The sequence below is a fragment of the Pyrus communis genome, chromosome 12 (assembly GCF_041283825.1).
Source record: "Pyrus communis isolate YQ-2024b chromosome 12, ASM4128382v1, whole genome shotgun sequence".
NCBI classification, from domain to species: Eukaryota; Viridiplantae; Streptophyta; class Magnoliopsida; order Rosales; family Rosaceae; genus Pyrus; species Pyrus communis.
The window spans coordinates 15,518,875-15,537,718 of NC_142576.1; the positions used below are offsets into that span (position 1 = coordinate 15,518,875).

Consider the following 18,844-nt stretch of genomic DNA (forward strand, 5'->3'; position numbering starts at 1 on the left):
CTTAGTACCAAGTAAATATGATCAAAATTTATCTAAAGCAAAGACAATGGCAAGAAGTTCTTTTTCAGTGGTCGAATAGTTTAATTGAGCATCATTCAATGTTTGGGATGCGTAGTAGATAACATGCGGCTTCTTGTCCTTTCTTTGGCCTAAAACAGCCCCTAACGCATAGTCGGATGCATCACACGTGAGCTCAAACGGAAGGCTCCAATTCGATGGAACAATGATGGGTGCCGTGGTTAACAAGTCCTTGAGGTGTTGGAAAGCTGCCGTGCACTTCTTGTTGAAATCAAAAGTTGCATTTTTTTGTAGGAGACGACATAGAGGTTAGGAGACCTTTGAGAAATCGTTAATGAACCTTCGATAAAAACCTACATGTCCAAGGAACAAATGAACCTCTCTAACCGAAGTAGGAGAGGGTAAGTGGCGCACAAGATCTATCTTTGATTTATCAACCTCAATACCTTTTTCAGAAATGATATGACCTAAAACTATGCCTTGTTTAACAATGAAATGACATTTTTCCCAATTTAGAACAAGGTTAGTTTCAATGCATCGTTTTAAAATCAAACTAAGATTATTCAAACACCCATCAAATGAATCACCAAAAACACTGAAATCATCCATAAAAACCTCAATAATTTTCTCAACATAATCTGAAAACATGCTCATCATGCATCTTTGAAATGTGGCAGGTGCATTGCATAAACCAAATGGCATGCGACGATAAGCAAATGTACCAAAGGGGCATGTGAAAGTGGTTTTCTCTTGATCTTCTGGAGCTATCATAATTTGATTATAACCTGAATATCCATCAAGAAAACAATTAAAAGCATAACCCGCTAACCTTTCAAGAATTTGATCAATGAATGGCTACGGAAAATGATCCTTCCTTGTAGTGGCATTGAGCTTCCTATAATCAATACAAACCCTCCAACCTATTTGGATTCGAGTAGGAACAAGCTCATTTTCGGCATTTGTCACCACAGTTACTCCGGATTTCTTTGGAACATATTGAACCGGAGACACCCAACGACTATCCGAAATTGGATAGATCACTCCACAATCCAAGAGCTTGATTATCTCCTTCTTCACAACTTCCATCATTGGAGGGTTGATTCGGCGTTGAGCCTCTCGAGATGCTTTAGACCCTTCCTCCAAAAGTATACGATGGATGCATGTGGTAGGGCTTATTCCCTTAATGTTGGCCAAGGTCCAACCAATTGTTGTTTTGTACTCCTTTAACACCCTCACTAACTTACGTTCTTCTTGTGCCCATGAGTGAGGAGGAGATAATGACGGGCAAGGTCTCTTGGTCTCCCAAGAAAACATACTTCAAATGGCTTGGCAATGGTTTAAGTTCAAGGAGGGGTGGCTGCACAACTAAAGGAATGGGCTTATTAGTCGAAATTGGAATTGAAATTGGGTCCAAAGACTTACCAGATTGTAGTGGCAATGACTGGAGGACAACCACTATCCCAATCATATCTTCCTTAGGGGGCACGGCATGGTGTTCTCCATGAATGTCGTAGGTGGCCAATGTGGCTGGTCCATTGTTTTTGAATTCCGTTCCTCTTGTAATGACCAATTCAAGTGCATCTTGATTCAATTGTTCAAAATGGTCCTGCGCCCAGGAATCAATTACATCAATAGAAAAACATGAATGATCATCACTAGGTGATGTGATAAATAATAACACTCAAATTAAACCCTCTTTTTGACAATTGTAGTACAGATATAAGTATGGATCGTTCTAGACCGGGGATTTGGAGGGATTGCTAATCTAATGAAAACTGACTCAAAGATACAAAAATATGATTAGGAGGGTTAATTAGTGATGAAACGGTTAATCTGGGGTGTTGAGATTCATAGTTTTTTGAAAAAGCAATTGGAAATCAATTTGTGTTTAAATGTGTCATGCGTGGAAAAGAATCCTTTAGCTAGCTTATCACCCATAGTTTTCCCCAAATTCGTCCAAACTTTGTTTAAGTCTTTAAGTTACTTGTTTTTACTTTAAATTCGTCAAAAATCGAATCCCTTTTACTTTGTTGTGTCAAATTAGCTAGAATCTGTCCTAGTGTGTGTTTTTAAGTGTTTTGAGTCAAAACTAATTCAATTTTCGTCCAGAGTAAGTCCTAGAGTCTAGTTTGAGTCTATTTGATTGTTTTGAGTCTTTTTGGTTTGTTTTGAGTCATATAAGTTTAGTTAAGAGTCTTTGAGTTTATTTAAGTGTTTTTAAGCCTAGTTTTGTATTCTTAAGTCAGTTTTTATTAGATTAGCAATCCCTCCTAATCCCGGCCCCTACTAACATCTTTACTACAATTGTCAATAAGTAGTGAAGAAGTAGGGATCGTTCTAGGAGATTATTAAACCAAACAACCCTCCAATGATGCAAGTCAATATTCCACTCCTTGATGAAATCAAACAAGTTCCAAAGTATGCCAAATTCTTGAAAGAGCTTTGCACAACAAGGAAGAGGATTTCGAACAAGGAAGTGGTAAGGGTAAATGAGAATGTTTCAGTGGTTTTACAAAGGAAATTACCTCCTAAATGCAAAGATCTAGGCAGTTTCACAATTCCTTGTGTTATTGGCAATGTTAAATTTGAACATGCCATGTTAGACCTAGGTGCATCCATTAATGTCATGCCTTATTCTATTTATGCATCTATAAACTTAGGAGAGCTGAAAAATGTGGTGTTATTATTCAATTAGCCGATCGTTCTAATGCATATCCATAAGGAGTTTTGGAAGATGTTTTGGTGCAGGTTAATAACTTAATCTTTCCGGCTGATTTCTATGTGCTTGATATGGAAGATTCGGCCCATTCCACTCCTTTGCCGATCCTACTTGGGAGACCTTTCATGAAAACAACCCGCACCAAGATAGATGTGTTCAAAGGGACATTGACAATGGAATTTGATGGTGAGATTATTGATTTTAACATTTCTGAAACTATGAGGTATCCTAGTGATGATCATTCATGTTTTTCTATTGATATTATTGATTCATTGGCGTAGGAACATCTTGAACAATTACATGAGGATGCACTTGAAATGGTCATTACAAATGGAATGGGAATCAAAAACCAAAGGGCACCAGTAAACCACACCCACGGCACCATTGAAGAATTCCATGTCGTGCCCCCTTGTGAAGAAGAAGTTGAGATGGTGGCTGCTCTAGAATTGTTGCCCCAACAATTTGGTAAGTCTCCAATTTTAATTCTAATTCTCGTTTCTACTAATAAGTTGTTACCCTCAGTGATACAGGCACCTTCCCTTGAGCTTAAACCATTACCAAATCACTTGAAGTATGTCTTCTTGGGAGAACAAGAGACTTTGCCCGTCATAGTCTCTTCCCCACTCACGGCATAAGAAGAAGAAAAGTTGATGAGGGTGTTAAAGGAATACAAAACAACCATTGGATGGACCTTGGCCAACATCAAGGGAATAAACCCTACCACATGCATGCATAGTATACTTTTGGAGGAGGGGGCTAAACCATCTCGAGAGGCTCAACGCCGACTCAACCCTCCAATGATGGAAGTCGTAAAAAAAGAGATTATCAAGCTACTTAATTGTGGAGTAATCTATCCAATCTTTGATAGTTGTTGGGTTTCCCTAGTCCAAGTTCTAAAGAAATTTGGAGTCACTGTGGTGAAGAATGAAGAGAATTCAAGGTGAATGGGCACCGTTTGAAGCCATATTATGAGAATGTCGAGGGGCAAGTTATGGAGGATGTACCCCTCCATGCCGTGGGCTCCAAAGAAGCTTAAAAGGAGGTATCATTTGGCTGGAAAAGGTTAAAGCAATGGCTTCTTGGGAGGTAACCCATGCATTCAAATAAAAAGGACCTAGGAACTTCCAGCTCCACAACTACATTTGCGTTCCTAAACCTTACTCTTTATTGCTTTTACTTTGCCATGATAGTTGTGTTTGTTAGTTTTATTTGATTGTTTGAGTGTGAGTTTTTGTTTGAAACACTGAGGACAATGTTTGGTTTAAGTGTGGGGGGGGGGGGTAAATAAGCTATTTTTGCATGATTTTCATCAGATTTTATCACCTATCACTTCTAATGTTGTTTCTCAATGTTTTTAAGTGTTTTTAGTGTGTTTTGAAGTGTTTTAATGTGTTTTAACAGAAAATACGAAAATTTGAAGAAAAAAATCGAAAAAGTTTTGAAAAACCCAAAAAGAGTTGTTTTTAGAGTCGTTTTTGTGTGTTTGTGTCTTAGGGTACCTTCCAACACAATGATGCGGATTTGGTTTTTAATTGCATGACTGTTAAAGAAAGTTACAAACATGGATGGAAGTTTGATTTGCACTTTAGTTTATGCTTAGTTGTAGTTGTCGTTACGAATTCACATGTAATCACAAAAGAAAAAAATCAGTTTTTGTAAACATGCTTGAAGAAAGAAACTCAAACTAACACTACAATCTTGAGAAACTTGAGCCTAAACTTTGTTTACAGAGTTATTAATCTGTGATTTCTTATTTTCTAAAGTTGTTGCATGATCTCATTATTTCTTTGCTTGGTTGCTATTTAGAATGTGTTTTCATCATTATAGTTCCAAATACTAGAACTCATGCCCATTTCATTCAAAGCATGATATTGATTGCATAACATACAATAAGATGAAGTTGTTTAGTTAAACCAGAGCCAAAAAGCCTTACCCTTTGCATATGTATTGTAGGTTTAACCCTTTTGAGCCTTATTTAGCCTATTTTCTTTGTTAGCCACATTATCTTTACCTAGCCTAGAATAAGACTATCCATACCCTTGTTCTTAAAGAATAATGGAACATGACTTAGAGGGAATTCCTTTTGACTTACATTATGCAGAAAAACAAGTGTGAGGGAAGGTAAAAGGGCACGGAAAAAAAAAAACAAAAAAAAAAGAGAAGAAAAAGTTCTAAAACAAAAAAACAAAAATAAAAGAAAAAAGGTGAGAAATAAGTGAGAATGAACTCACAAGTATTGGCTGTTGAAGAAAGGGTCCAAAAGTTTGAATCTGGCCCTAAATGTTGTGTGAATCTCCCATGGGTGTTTAAAGTTGATTTCTGCAATCAAAAGGGAATTCTAAGTGTTTATTTCATTACTTTGCTTCCTATTGCTTTACGAACCTTTGTTTATCTTTACCTTTCTTTGTTAGCCAATACCTTAGCCCCGTTGCAACCCTTAGACTTCTATCTTGATTGTTATGTGTTTCAATATGTGGAGTTTGAAATGGGTATGACCATATGGAATCCCTAGTTCTCGCGTCTAAGTAGTGGCATTCCGTTCATGAGATCATATGCATGTTCATATTAATAATTCCAGAAATTGCTTTCTTTGTTATAACATTTGTGAGTGTTAGTCTACATGTTTACATCAATCTTCTCACATATACTTAGTGTAGGGAGAGTAGTAAGAAAATCTATGTGAAAATAGAGAGTATATCCGGTGAGGAATTGAGGGAATTCTCGAAGGCATGTTACTACTCTCAAAATGTTGTTTTAATTGATGAAATGCGAGCTAGTGAGTGGTAACTGTGGTTAAGCGTTTACTCAAGAGTAAGGATGGCTAAAATCTATGTGAGTAGTGATTTTTAATATGTCATGTTGCATTGGAAATGCCTGAGGCAAATGTTGGAAGGTCTAGATTGTGTTTTGTTTATTTTATTTTGATCGAGGACTAGCAAAAGCTAAGTGTGGGAAATTTGATAGGAGCATATTTATGCAACTTAGTTAGCTTGTTTTCTTGCATTTATGTTGTTAGTTCCTAGTTATTTCAGTATTTTAAGCTATTTTCGTGTGTTTGTAGGTCCAAAGGGCTAAAGTAGCAAGAAAGTGCATTTTGGTGCATTTTGGAGCAGTTTTGGGCTTGGAATGGATATCACATGCATGGAGCAAGGTGGATGGATGAAATTGAAGTTCAAGAAGGGCTAAGAATATGCTAAAGAGATGGAAGAAATTAATTGAAAACTTGGAAAAAAAGGAATCAGCTACAAAGAAGGAAACATGAGTCAAACTTCCTTATTTTGACTTAGTCAATCCTAATCTTTTCCTATTTAATTTCCAGTTGCAAGGAGGATCCCTAATTAATTTAGGACACTTAAATATATGTTCTAGAAGACTTAGTCCTATTTCCTAGTCCTTGCCGCGCCTATCCCTTTAAATTTCCTCTCTTGCTGCATAAGGAAGCACATTCCCTTTCCCTTTAAAAGGTTCTCGCATATCCTTTCCCTTTGTCCCTAGGATTCTGACATTTATTTCTCCTTTTCCTTGGGGATTTGGGATCAAACTTGTTTACCAAATTAAGTTAGGCTTTGTTTTTCTTAAACCTATAAATAAAGGTCCTTGTCGCAGCCTTTGGGGGATCCATTCACAACTACTCATACTTTTCAGTCATTCTTTCATACAATTCATCACTCAAACCTTCACCCACAGCAAAGAAGAAGAAGGAGGACCTTGGGATGTGCCTGCCATTCAAGATTGGATTGTTGGAGCGTTCTTAGGTGTAATCTATCTTAGTTCTTAATGTTTAATTTATATTCTCTTTGTTATGCTATGAACATGAGAGGCTAAACTTGTTTTAGCTAGAGGAGACTTTGAAACCATGATTATATTTGCAATATGAATTGATTACTTCCAGTTGTGATTTCATAAATCGTGAATGCAATTTACTTAACTATTGGATTAAGAACTTATTCCTGTATGTTGATTAAGGAGACCTACTTAGTTTGCATGCATGAATTTGATGCTAGAATATAAGGGAGTTTCACATAATCATTATGAACCTATATTCACAAGTAATGAAGATCGCGGGTCACGATCGTGTTAAGTTAAATTCCTGGCATGAGTATCATGATGTCATAGTTACGAATGCCTTGTCAATGCTTATGATTTTCACAGAGCTTAATGATCTTTGCTTGTATCTCTATTATGCAGTTCATGTACGGAACTTAGGAAGAATACTTTGGTTGCCGATGCACTGTCCGTCCAATTCAATGACTTAAGGAAAATATGAGGGTTAATTAGTGATGACACGGTTAATCTGGGGCGTTGAGATTCATGGTTTATTGGAAAAGCAACTAGAAATCGATTTGTATGCATATGTGTCATGTGTGGAGAAGGACCCTCTAGCTAGCTTATCACCCATTAATTCACCAAATTCGTATTCTTTTATTTTGCTCTTTAAATCTGTTTGTTTAAGATTTAAATTCGTCAAAAACCCAATCCCCCTTACTTTGTTGCGTCAAATTAGTTAGAATCTGTCCAATTTGTGTTTTTAAGTGTTTTGAGTCAAAATTAATTTCGAATTCGTCCAAATCACCCTTTAATGTCTAGTTTGAGTATATTTGATTGTTTTGTGTTGTTTTGAGTCTTTTTAGTTTGTTTTGAGTTCTTTGAGTCTAGTTAAGTGTTTTGAAGCCTAGTTTTGTGTATTTGAATCAGTTTTAAGTAGATTAGTTACCCCTCCTAATCCCCGGCCTAGAACGATCCCTACTTACATCTTTACTACAATTGTCAATAAGAGGGTTTAATTTGAGTGCTATTTTATATCACATCATGAACTAACTTGTTTTTTTAATTTATTGTGTTTTTTAAATCTGAAATTTCCGTTCACTCATCGTTTTCGAACACTCAATCAACTCCTCACTCTTCCTCCAAGATTTAATATAAGAGCAAAAATTATTGTTTAAAGCTAGTTCATAAATATGTTATACTCATAAACAATAAGTCTAAGGAATATGTAATTAGGAGAATGTGCTCTAAAGAAGTTAGATTCATGAGATCATTTTCTTTTGTACACATTGTATAGCAAACATGAATAAACTGTTGGAACTAAATCTGTGCAACTCCGTAAACGGTGGTTGAGCACAAACTTGAGCATCCTACAAAATAGTATACAATCATAAGCAAGCCTAACACCGCAGAGAGAACTTTTTAGGATAGAATTCTCGTTCTAAATAGGGAGAATCCTAGAGGATATCTAGTAAGTAGATATTGCATCCTCTTAGTAGTTGTGATTACTTGTGGTGCACGCCTATCCTTAGATTGTAGGGACTCCAAGACTTATAAGATCTGACTGTCCATATCCGGATCAAATCGCGCGTCTTGCAGAACAAGCATGTTCATCCAGCAGAGTCACTTGGGCTCTACCTAATGCCTCGGAGTAGAGTGATGGTGGCACTCTGCTCCGTCTGATATAGCTCTACTTGGAGCTGGTGAATCCATGACCGGACTTCTGAGGTAACAGTATTCGGATTAGACTTACTCCAGCTCTGGAAAATCATGGTCTCATAATTTCCCCTTGATAAGAGCATATTTATGCGATTTTATTAGCTTGTTTCTTTGCATTTATTTAGTTAGTTTCTATTTATTATAGCAATTTAAGCTATTTTCGTGTGTTTGTAGGTCCAATTGGAAAGGTGACAAGAAATGGCATTTTGGAGCAATTTGGAGTAGTTTTGAACTGGAATGGATAACTTGCGTATGGAGCACAAGGAATGGACGCTTTTGGTGCTTACAAGGTGTTAGGAATGTGTAAGGAATCAGGAAGAATTTATTAAGGCTTGCAATCGGCTGAAAACAAGGAGACCTTATCCAGTCCTGTTTTATCTAAACCTTATCCAAACTAACCTTATCTTATCTTATCCTATCCTAATCTTATCCTACTTTAATTTGAGCTACAAGGGGGAATCAATTTCACATTAAATCACCTAAATATCTGGTTTTAGAAGCCTTATCCTCTACCCTAGATTTGTGTGTGACTTTTTCCCTAGGACTCTACCGCAGCACCCTAGTCCTTTTCCTTCTTGGTTTGTACCGTGTAATCCTTCTCCTTGACAGCCTTTGCCGTGCCCCCTAGCCTTATAAATACACCACACATTTGCCACATAAAGGGGGAGCTAAAGAGAGAAATTCAAAAACATAAACACATAATGCCGCAGCTTTGCAAGGAAGGAAGGAGAAGAAGAGCTCTGTGTCGTGACCTGCCATCCAAGGTCATTAGAGTGCTGGAGCATTTCTGGGTTCTTTCTACCCTTAGTTTTAGTTAAAATTTTAAATTAGATTGGTCTTGTTTAATTGCAAACATGTGGAACTAATTTCGTTTTAGCTAGAGGTGAATTCAAAGCCATGAACATATGTGTTATATGAATTGATTAAATCCAGTTATTGTTTCGTAAAACATGAATGTGATTTACTTATCTGTTTTATAGAGAACTTATTCTTGTATGTTTATTAAGGAGGCCTACTTAGTTTGCATGTATGAATTTGATGTTAAAATATAAGGGAATTTCACCTAATAGTTATGAGCTTATATTCACAAGTAGTAAAAGTCACTAGTCATGATTGCGTTAAGTAAATCCACGGCAGGAGTATCATGCTTTTCATAGTTGTGAATGCCTTGTCAATGCTTATGATTTTCATAGAACTTAATGATCTTTGATATGTATCTCTATCATGCTGTTCATATAGGGAACTTGATAAGAATAATTTGATTGCGTCGCTGAGTCCAATTCAATGAAATTAGGAAAATCTGAGAGTTAATTAGTGTTGTTCACAATTAATTTGGGGCATTGTCATTCATGGTTTATAGGAATAATAACTGGAAATCGATTTGTATGCATATGGTTCATGTGTGGAGAAGAATCCTCTAGCTAGCCTCTCACCCCTTAAGTCACCTTAATTTCGTGCTACCTTTACTTAGTTCTGCAACTTATTAGTTTTAAGTCAATTTTCGTCAAAACACATTCCCCTTTAATGTTTTGAGTCAAGTTAGTCAAATTTCATTCAAATCACCCTTTAGTTCCTGTTTTGAGTCAATTTAACTTAGTTTTGTGTTATTTGAGTCAGTTTAGCTTGTTTTGAGTTTTTTGAGTCTAGTTTTCTGCTTTTCAGTTAAATAAGTGTAGATTAGCATCCCTTCTAATCCCCGGCCTAGAACGATCCCTACTTACGCATACTACAATTGTCTAAAAAGGGTTTAATTTGTGTGTTAGTTTATATCACATCACCCCTAACTATTTGTCTGAGAGGGCAATTTGTTCCCATTGAGGATGGATATTGTTACTAAAAACCATGCATTTTGGAGTAAACTGGAACATGTACCGTTTAGTCTTCAAATTCCTTGCAAGCAAGTCCGAGTTAATCTCTCTTTCACTCTCCTATTTTTACTACTTTTAATTAGGGTGGGCATTCTAGTGGGTTTACTTGTCACATCCCGTTTCAATTTTAATCCTATTTTATTCCCTAATGCTAGAAAATTACGAAAACGTCCTTGACGTTCTACTAGCTTTACCGACCAACTCTACCGAAATGGATAGGTTTGTAAAATTTACAAATTACTTTTGGATAGAAACCCGACCACCGATCCAATAGGTGAGTTGGGTTAGATAAAGTAATATTAACTCGATTGAAATTGATCACCCGAATCTCAACAAATTCTTATTTAACTCAAAAAGAAAAAGAGTAACTTTGGAAGAAAAAAAAAATAAAAGAAAAGAAAACTTGTTAACAATATCAACCGTCTGAACAATTCAATCCTTCCCAAGCAAAAACATGTGCAAGAGAAGCAATTCTATGCCAGTGTAGGGCAACAATACAAGAAAACGTAGAAGGCAGACAAGTACGTACATAGAAAGGAAGGATGGCGTTTCCACCGATCTCAACTGCTCCTTATGGTAAATTGGTAAATCGGTAAAATGGTATGTATTTATTTACAATCTACTCTATCTAGCATCATTTCATTTGACAATAATGTACAGTCACTCCATAAGATTAATTCTCAGAAGTTGCAGGAAGTTCCCAACCTCAGTTTCGAGCTCAAGCACTTGTTGCCCTCCTCCAGTTTGTGCGCCAAAAACTTGTCAAAATGGTCCAAGAACAATTCCCATTCGTCTCCACTCATGTCTCCAAATGATATTGCTCCCCCAGTTTCACAACTGAGGGTCGCTGCTGAGAAACTCCCGCTCTTCATCAAAACCCCTACCTTACGACCGCCACCATCACTAGTAGTTCCATCATCACCAACATTGTTGCTGCCTGTTATAGTGTTTCTATCATAGTTGTCAACAGTTTGATCATTTTCCTCGAGTAGAGGAGACAGAGATGCATCGGTCAACCCAGTCATTGAACCCGCTGATGAAAACCTTGACATGATAATTTCGGGATGGCTCGGAAGATCCATATTCTCATTAAACCCTTCTTTACTTTCATTGTCTGATTCAAATATTTCAACTTCTCCAATTTCTCCTTTCTTCTCGTTGTCTCTAGTAGGCATGGCATTCTTAACTTGCATGCACAAATTCTCCAATATACTCAACGTTTCTTCATCGGCACAGAACTGCCGAGTCATCATTTCTCCTATATCAGCAAGACAGAGCCCTGAAGCAGCAGACCGCTTCAAGAAGATGGTGCATAGCACAAGAACACGGATAGCAGCCTCCCGTAAAGAAGGAATCTGAGTTCGTAGAAGCTCCGCATCTTTGTAGGGGTCAAGTTTGGAAATGTACTCGATTTCAGACTCGGAAAAAGGAACTGAAGCTTGAGGCCAGTGCAACCATTCGAAATATGGATCATCAAGCCACTCAGGAAGGCAAAGACCATGGTCAATTGGTACAAGCTCAAGCACCCCAGCTGCATAGTTGTGCTGCTCGTATGTCTTAACAAGCATGTTCCCTGCATGCCTGTCAAGATTCAGGAGTCTTACATCAAAAATTCCAATATGATGGACAGCAGCTACTGAAAAGCCTGAAGAACCTAACTCTCCAGCATCAAAGTCATGATCCACGAAGCGCTGCAGAGAAGCAATCTTATAGGGTGAAGCGGAAATTGCGGCTGCATTTTTGTTAATGTGGAATGCAACATGAGAAATTTTCACTAAAGCTGTTGGAGGAACACCAGCGAATCCACCGTGGTCAAGGAGATATGCTGCCAATTCTCGGATTCCAGATTCACCAATCCGAACTGAGCGTTTCAAACCCGGTTGGCCCAGCATCCTGCCTCCGAGACCTTTAGGATTATTGAAAGCTAAAGGTTCTTCATCTATGGGCTTTGCCACAGCAATATTGTCACCATTTTTGCTACATAAGTAGTAGGCACCGCCTAGTCCACTTGACACTGGCAGGAGGTCGGCACCAGACGCCATAGATATGGCAACCTCGACTACAAGAGCATGTACCCTAGGTATCCTACTGCCACCAACAATCTCAATTCTTGGATTAGTGTCAAAATCTTCCTCCGATGCAGTGGTTAGGGATAGACATGGGGTGGAGAAGCTTTTGTGAAAATTAGCATCACCGAATGCATGTTTTAAGGAGTGGGCAAGAATGTTATAATCAAGTTGAGTGTAGGACTGTAATCTGCATCTCTGGGATCGGCTAAATGTCTTGAATCCATGATGTTGATCAACTGCTACAGCCATTTTGACAATTCTCATGCAAATAAGAATGGAAGCAGTGCATGCCAGAGGCACTTGTTCCTCTCAAAAGATCCCCTGAGAATTAGTCTTCCTTGGCAAGTTAGGTTACATAAATCTGCATATTTGACATAAGCACAATTAAATTAAGATCAATTTCCAACAAGAACAATATGTATTCTATAAAATGTTAGCAACAATAACGATATTCATATCACGAAAGTCTTAGCAACCACAATTAATGTGGCATTCAATTCGTAAGATCAACATTCTAAAACGTATCTTCGTTTTTTTTTTTTTCTTTTCTGGATGGTAGTAAACTAATTCAGATGTCACTCGACAATATTCTCATTGTTGTCCGTTCATCAGAATGCATATCTTCAGAAAGTTATCTTTCTAATTAATAAACAAGTCAAGTGTTAATAATTGACACGATCATATGTCCAATGTTAAAAACTGAGTAACTTGATACGATTATTTTTTTCCTGAGCAAATCTATTGAACGAAAGAACGAAAGAAAGAAAAGAAATTGGTTTAGGAGAGCAAGAGAACATTAACATATAAATTGTCGAAATAAAAGAAAGAAAGACCCTGTACAGAAAGACGTGAATTAATGATCTGACCGGAGAGTGGCAAATATGCTGGAACGAATTCAATCCCATACTTTGTGAACGACCAAAGTTACACACCAACTTGTCTCCATTTCGCATCAATACGTTACGTCGCAACCTCCTGCATGTATATATATATTTGCTTTCATTATTTATTTATTGATAATAATTTCATTACATTCCAATTACCAACCCAAAAAATCACAACGTAACACCTAAATGAAACCAACAAACAAAATATACATGTACAGATAAAAATTTGAATTTTAAAAGCAACCTATTTTTCCCTCGCTCCTCCGCACATAAATCGCCACGATAGTCTGAAACATGCACAACAATTTATACGTAAGGAAATCGAGAGAAAGGAAGAAATCGACAGAGATGAACAAGTTGCTGTAATTGTAGTTGTTACCCTGAACACTGGTAAGGCATTCAGGGAGACGAACAGAAGGGGGGGTGGGGAGCGTGAGAAAGAGAAGAAGAACAAGTTTTTATCCCACTCTGGTAATAAAAAATGTGTAATGCTATTTACTACTTTCAACCACCCCCAATCCAATCTGCAGCGCCCTAACCTCTCGCTGGCTCCCCTTCTCTATTCGATTTCGATCCCCCAACCTCCTTCTTCTTCCTTTTTTTTCTTTTTCTCTTTCTTTTTCGTGGTTGATGATTGATTACTTGATTTGGCTTATTTTTTGCTCCTGCTCCACCGCCAACGCTTTTCTATTTCCGAACTTAAACCTTTTTCTGTTTTACGTTTCTAATCTTGTCCCTGGAAGTTAGAAATGGACGTTCCTTTTGAATCCCATCATTTTGATCATGTTGGTGCTTTAGATCCTAGCCCTTACAATTCATGATTTTTAGATAAAAACTCATCTACGTATAAATGTTCAATAAAAATCTAAATTTAAAATATGCAGTCACATCGGAACACTATTGACCTACTAATACATTTTATTTACACCCATGCCACTTTCCCAAATCCCTAAATTTATTCCAAAATAAAAGTTGTAGAAAAAATGAAATAAAATATATAAACTGTTGTATTGCATTAATTCTATCCATATCATACCAAAAATTTACCTTTATAGAGAGAGATATGTAACATCCCACATCGCCCAGGGGAATGATCCTTAAATGTATATTCTCATCCCTACTTAGCACGAGGCCTTTTGGGAGCTCACTGGCTTTGGGTTCCGTAGGAACTCCGAAGTTAAGCGAGAAGAGGGCTAGAGCAATCCCATGATGGGTGACCCACTGGGAAGTTGCTCGTGAGTTCCCAAAAACAAAACCGTGAGGGAATGGTAAACCCAAAGCGGACAATATCGTGCTATGATGGTGGAGTGGGCCCGGGAAGTGGTCCCCCCCGGGCCGGGATGTGACAAATTTGGTATCAGAGCCTAACCCTGGTCGCGTGTGTGCCGACGAGGACGTCGGGCCCCTAAGGGGGTGGATTGTGACATCCCACATCACCCAGGGGAGTGATCCTTAAATGTATATTTCCATCCCTACCTAGCATGAGGCCTTTTGGGAGCTCACTGGCTTCGGGTTCTGTAGGAACTCCGAAGTTAAGCGAGAAGGGGGCTAGAGTAATCCCATGATGGGTGACCCACTGGGAAGTTGCTCGTGAGTTCCCAAAAACAAAACCGTGAGGGAATGGTAAGCCCAAAGCGGACAATATCGTGCTACGGTGGTGGAGTCGGCTCGGGAAGTGATGCGTCCTGGGCCGGGATGCGACAATTTGGTATCAGAGTCAGTCCCTGGCCGAAAGTGTGCCGACGAGGACGTCAGGCCCCTAAAGGGGGTGGATTGTAACATCCCACATCGCCCAGGGGAATGATCCTTAAATGTATATTCTCATCCCTACTTAGCACGAGGCCTTTTGGGAGCTCACTGGCTTTGGGTTCCGTAGGAACTCCGAAGTTAAGCGAGAAGAGGGCTAGAGCAATCCCATGATGGGTGACCCATTGGGAAGTTGCTCGTGAGTTCCCAAAAACAAAACCGTGAGAGAATGGTAAACCCAAAGCGGACAATATCGTGTTACGGTAAAGTCGGGCCCTGGAAGTGGTCCCGCCCGGGCCGGGATGTGACAGATATATATATATATATATATTGCATTAATTGGGAAGTAAATTAATTTGTTCCAATTATTAAAAAAAATTATACTAAATCCATATTATATATTTTGAATCAAATAATACTTCTCTAACTTGTAGGTAAATTAATTTTCCTGTATTGTTACATATATTAGGCACGTTTTGGCACATTCCGACCCAGATTATCCACTAGGACTCCGAATTGAGATGTGTTGGCCAACACCTGGAAGGTGACGAAGCCATAAAGTGTGGTGATGTGGAATATGTGAATAAATTTAAACCTAAAAGTGCCTAAACACGAGAGTGCGTTGTGAGCGGGAACGACCCCATTTCACACGTGACATCAGAGCATAAATAAAGACAATAGAGTGGATTGAAAATCATACCGTCGAATGTAATCTTCAATTCCAAGACTTGCCACGAATCCTCGTCGATACGAAAACTCTGCTACTAGAACCTGGAGGGGTAAAAACAAGAGTGAGTGAGCTAGAATATAAAGCTTTAATACAGACCTTTTAAACGATATAACCCCTTACTGTAATACCTGTATAGGTTCCAGGAATTCATACTACATATAAGTATGAAATCAAATGTTAATCAATAGTAAATCCAAGAATATTCCAAATCACTACATATCGGCAACAACAATATAAATCAAGTGCTCATCAATCTATGGTAACCCACAAGTTGAAGTTGCCTAACACAACCTGTACTCATAAAGCAATCCATGATAACACCTGAGTCAGAGTTGCCTAATGCAACCTGTATGACAATGCAATCCAAAACTCAACCATATCATAGTATTTTAGAATATACAAATATATATATGACACAGCATAAAATGCATAAATCAATTTAAAAGCATTTTGTGGAAGGAAATGACCCACTCACCTGAGGTCCACACTATGACTCCCTAGCACGAATATCGAGACGTCACAAACAATCCTCACCTAGAACAATTATTCAGTCACGTCTTAGAACTCTTATCAATAGAACACATAACTTACATAAAACACATCCCAATGACGCTCTAGAATGATTTGAGACTCATTGACCAAAAGTCAATCGTCAGTCAAAGATCAACGGTAGGGTCTACAACCCTACGTAACTCAATCCGAAAGATCTGTATCTTGGATTTCCGATCCATAACTTCCAAAGATCCAAATTTTGCTTCTAAAATATCATACTAAAGTTTCATTACAATCCAACGGTTGGATCTCTGCCAATTTCCAATTCAAGTAGAGGTCAACATTTTATTTTACGCACTTACAAATTCAATTCGGGAAGATCCGTGTGTCATATTCCCAATCTGTAAGTTTCTAATATCCTCAAATATTACATACTATAATATATTAAAGTTTGGTGACGATCCAACGGTCAGATCGTCAATTCACATAATGTTCAAGTAGCAGTCTTTATCAAAACTATGCTCAAATGATGAGATTTCATCAATCGGACTTCATCTATGGAATTGGGGTGTCAAACTTAACTTAGAAAGGTCAGGGGGTGACTTCGCTCACGCGCCGCCGCACACGACGGTCGACCATCTTGATTCGCCGGAAAATTCAACTATCTCTAAAAATTCTCAAAATTTACAGAAATGAAGATCTCAAGGAGTAGAGAAAACTTTATACATGTGGCCAAGTCCAATTTGGCTGGGAAAGGCTCCAAATTCTTTCGAACCCGCAGGAAACCCTAAGGTGGGTGTTATTCGATTCGACTTACTCGGTGCATTCGACTTCCTCAGTGCTCCAACACTCTTATAACCAGTTGGGTTTTGTTCTTGGGTCCAAAGGGAGTTGATTAAGGGTGGTGGTGGGTGGTTAAACTCCCCGGATTAGAGGAATCACCGTTGAGCACCTCCTGTGCACCGATAGGGTTCTACACGAATTGGACCTTAAAAATCCTCAAATTTGGGTGGAGATAGAAGAGGGAAGGTTAAGGAAGAGGTTGTAGGCGATGAATGGTGATGAATCGGCAGAAAGAATGGCGAAAACCGTCGGAAATGGAGTCGGGCTGGTCCACGGGAAGCTAGGCTTTTCTGCCTGTTTTTTTTTTTTTTTTTTTTGTCGTTTCCTTTCCCCCCTTTTCTAATTGGTTGCTCCTTCCTTTCCTGTTTCTCTAATTGGTTACAATTCCCACATGGTGGGAGTTTATTTTCCTTTAAATCTATAATTTAGTGAAACAACTTCAACTGTCCGTAACTATACCATTATAATCCGAACTCACGAACGGCTTTTGCCTATGCGTTCGTACCAACGAGTATTACACAAATACACCAAAAGAATAAGTCATACATTCCTCTAGACGATGGTCAACAGAAGTCAAAATCCTTTCCTTTGGGGCATTTTTATCAATTCCCTCAATTAAAATAAATAAAAACGAAATTTTAGGGATGGGTTGTCACAATCTACCCACCTTAAAAAATTTCGTCCCTGAAATTTTGAAATCATTTGCTAAACATAATGTACTCCAGAAGATAGGAAAAGGTCTATATACGTATAAACATTAAGTTATTGTACTAAAATTAAAACTAAACATAGACTATTTTTCACCTAAGCACTCGTTGTGTTACATACCCCGAAAATGAGCATGTAGTATCTTTGGGTCGAGCCCAGACAATAAATAACTAACTAAATAAGTAAATACAAATGCTAACATAGAATGACTTACTTGTCTATTTGCTTAACAAACCCAATGAATAAGTCATTGATATTACAATCTTCAACCTGCAATACCAACAACTTACTATTGTCTCAATAAGCAAGTAAAAATTCCCGAGGGTGCAATATTACCATCTTGCCCCTCATTGGGAAATATACATACATCAATGATCCAAGTCTCAATCGTGCTCATGCACTACCCTCACGGGTAACATTAACAATAATCATAATTTTTCTATATCATAATCTCGATCGTCCAAATACATGTTCGCAATACTCATTTTTCAAACGTGTTCAGTGCGTAAAATCTCTATACTAAGGCTTAGACAATACCATAGCCAAACCAGAAATGTAACCGTAGCTACACATAACTCTATTGTCAAAGTCCTAGCAACTCCTCTAGACGATTTGCTTGTTTCAAAAATAATACTAAGTGTAGTAGGGTAGACACGGACCCAAAATTGACTAGAATACCTTCCAGCACAAAGAGGTGAGTATGCAATCCCCATCAGAATATACGCTGGTCTAAACGCCCAAGAAATCTGACAATTTCATGAATGAGGAATTTTACTAAGTGATAAAAAAAATGCAATCCCTTTAGAACAATAAAAATGGATTGACTTATCAAGTCTATCTATAAACATCGAAGCATCATCATCATTTACACATGTACAAGATACCTTGTAGTGAAAGTTTATGTTGATACTTCCCAACTCCCTTCATATACAAGAAGTAATTACAACTATTCAAACCATTTCTTGATATCTTGCAAGTAACGTCAAAACAATACCTATGAACTCCAACTGAGATAGGATAGGACAGGCCGAAAATATTCAAGTATACATAAGTCTTTTGCTGCATTAAATAATAATACATTTGCACAATTGGTTATCTCAACTGAAAATGTATTTGAGAAATCTAAGGTTGGTAAAGGTTCTAGACACATTCTCACCGAGAAGTGTCATCTGATGTTTCAAATGAAGATAATAACACTTGATCTAGTCAAGAATAGGATGGTTCATTTCGAGCGGTTTTAACCGTTGGAAAGTGTAAGCGATTCTTCATCATGCTGACTC

The 18,844-nt window shown here is 37.9% G+C and overlaps 1 protein-coding gene and 1 pseudogene across 1 annotated transcript; one reads left to right on the forward strand and one right to left on the reverse strand.

Moving 5' to 3' along the window:
* The window catches only part of LOC148692382 (uncharacterized), a 52,281-nt pseudogene extending 45,338 nt beyond the window's left edge, over positions 1-6,943 (forward strand).
* A 3,533-nt stretch (positions 6,944-10,476) lies between these two features.
* LOC137746230 (phosphatidylinositol 4-kinase gamma 8-like) lies at positions 10,477-13,662 on the reverse strand. Its single transcript, XM_068486304.2, has 4 exons — positions 13,425-13,662; positions 13,290-13,332; positions 13,025-13,133; positions 10,477-12,519 (listed from the first exon to the last, which is right to left on the reverse strand). Exon 4 carries the CDS (start codon positions 12,420-12,422, stop codon positions 10,770-10,772), a length of 1,653 nt encoding a protein of 550 aa, XP_068342405.2. The 5' UTR covers positions 12,423-12,519; positions 13,025-13,133; positions 13,290-13,332; positions 13,425-13,662; the 3' UTR covers positions 10,477-10,769.
* Between the last annotated feature and the right edge of the window lie 5,182 nt (positions 13,663-18,844).

What these genes read in the sequence shown, in the direction of transcription:
- LOC137746230 (XM_068486304.2), bottom strand. Translation starts at nt 12,422, where the DNA reads ATGAGAATTGTCAAAATGGCTGTAGCAGTTGATCAACATCATGGATTC.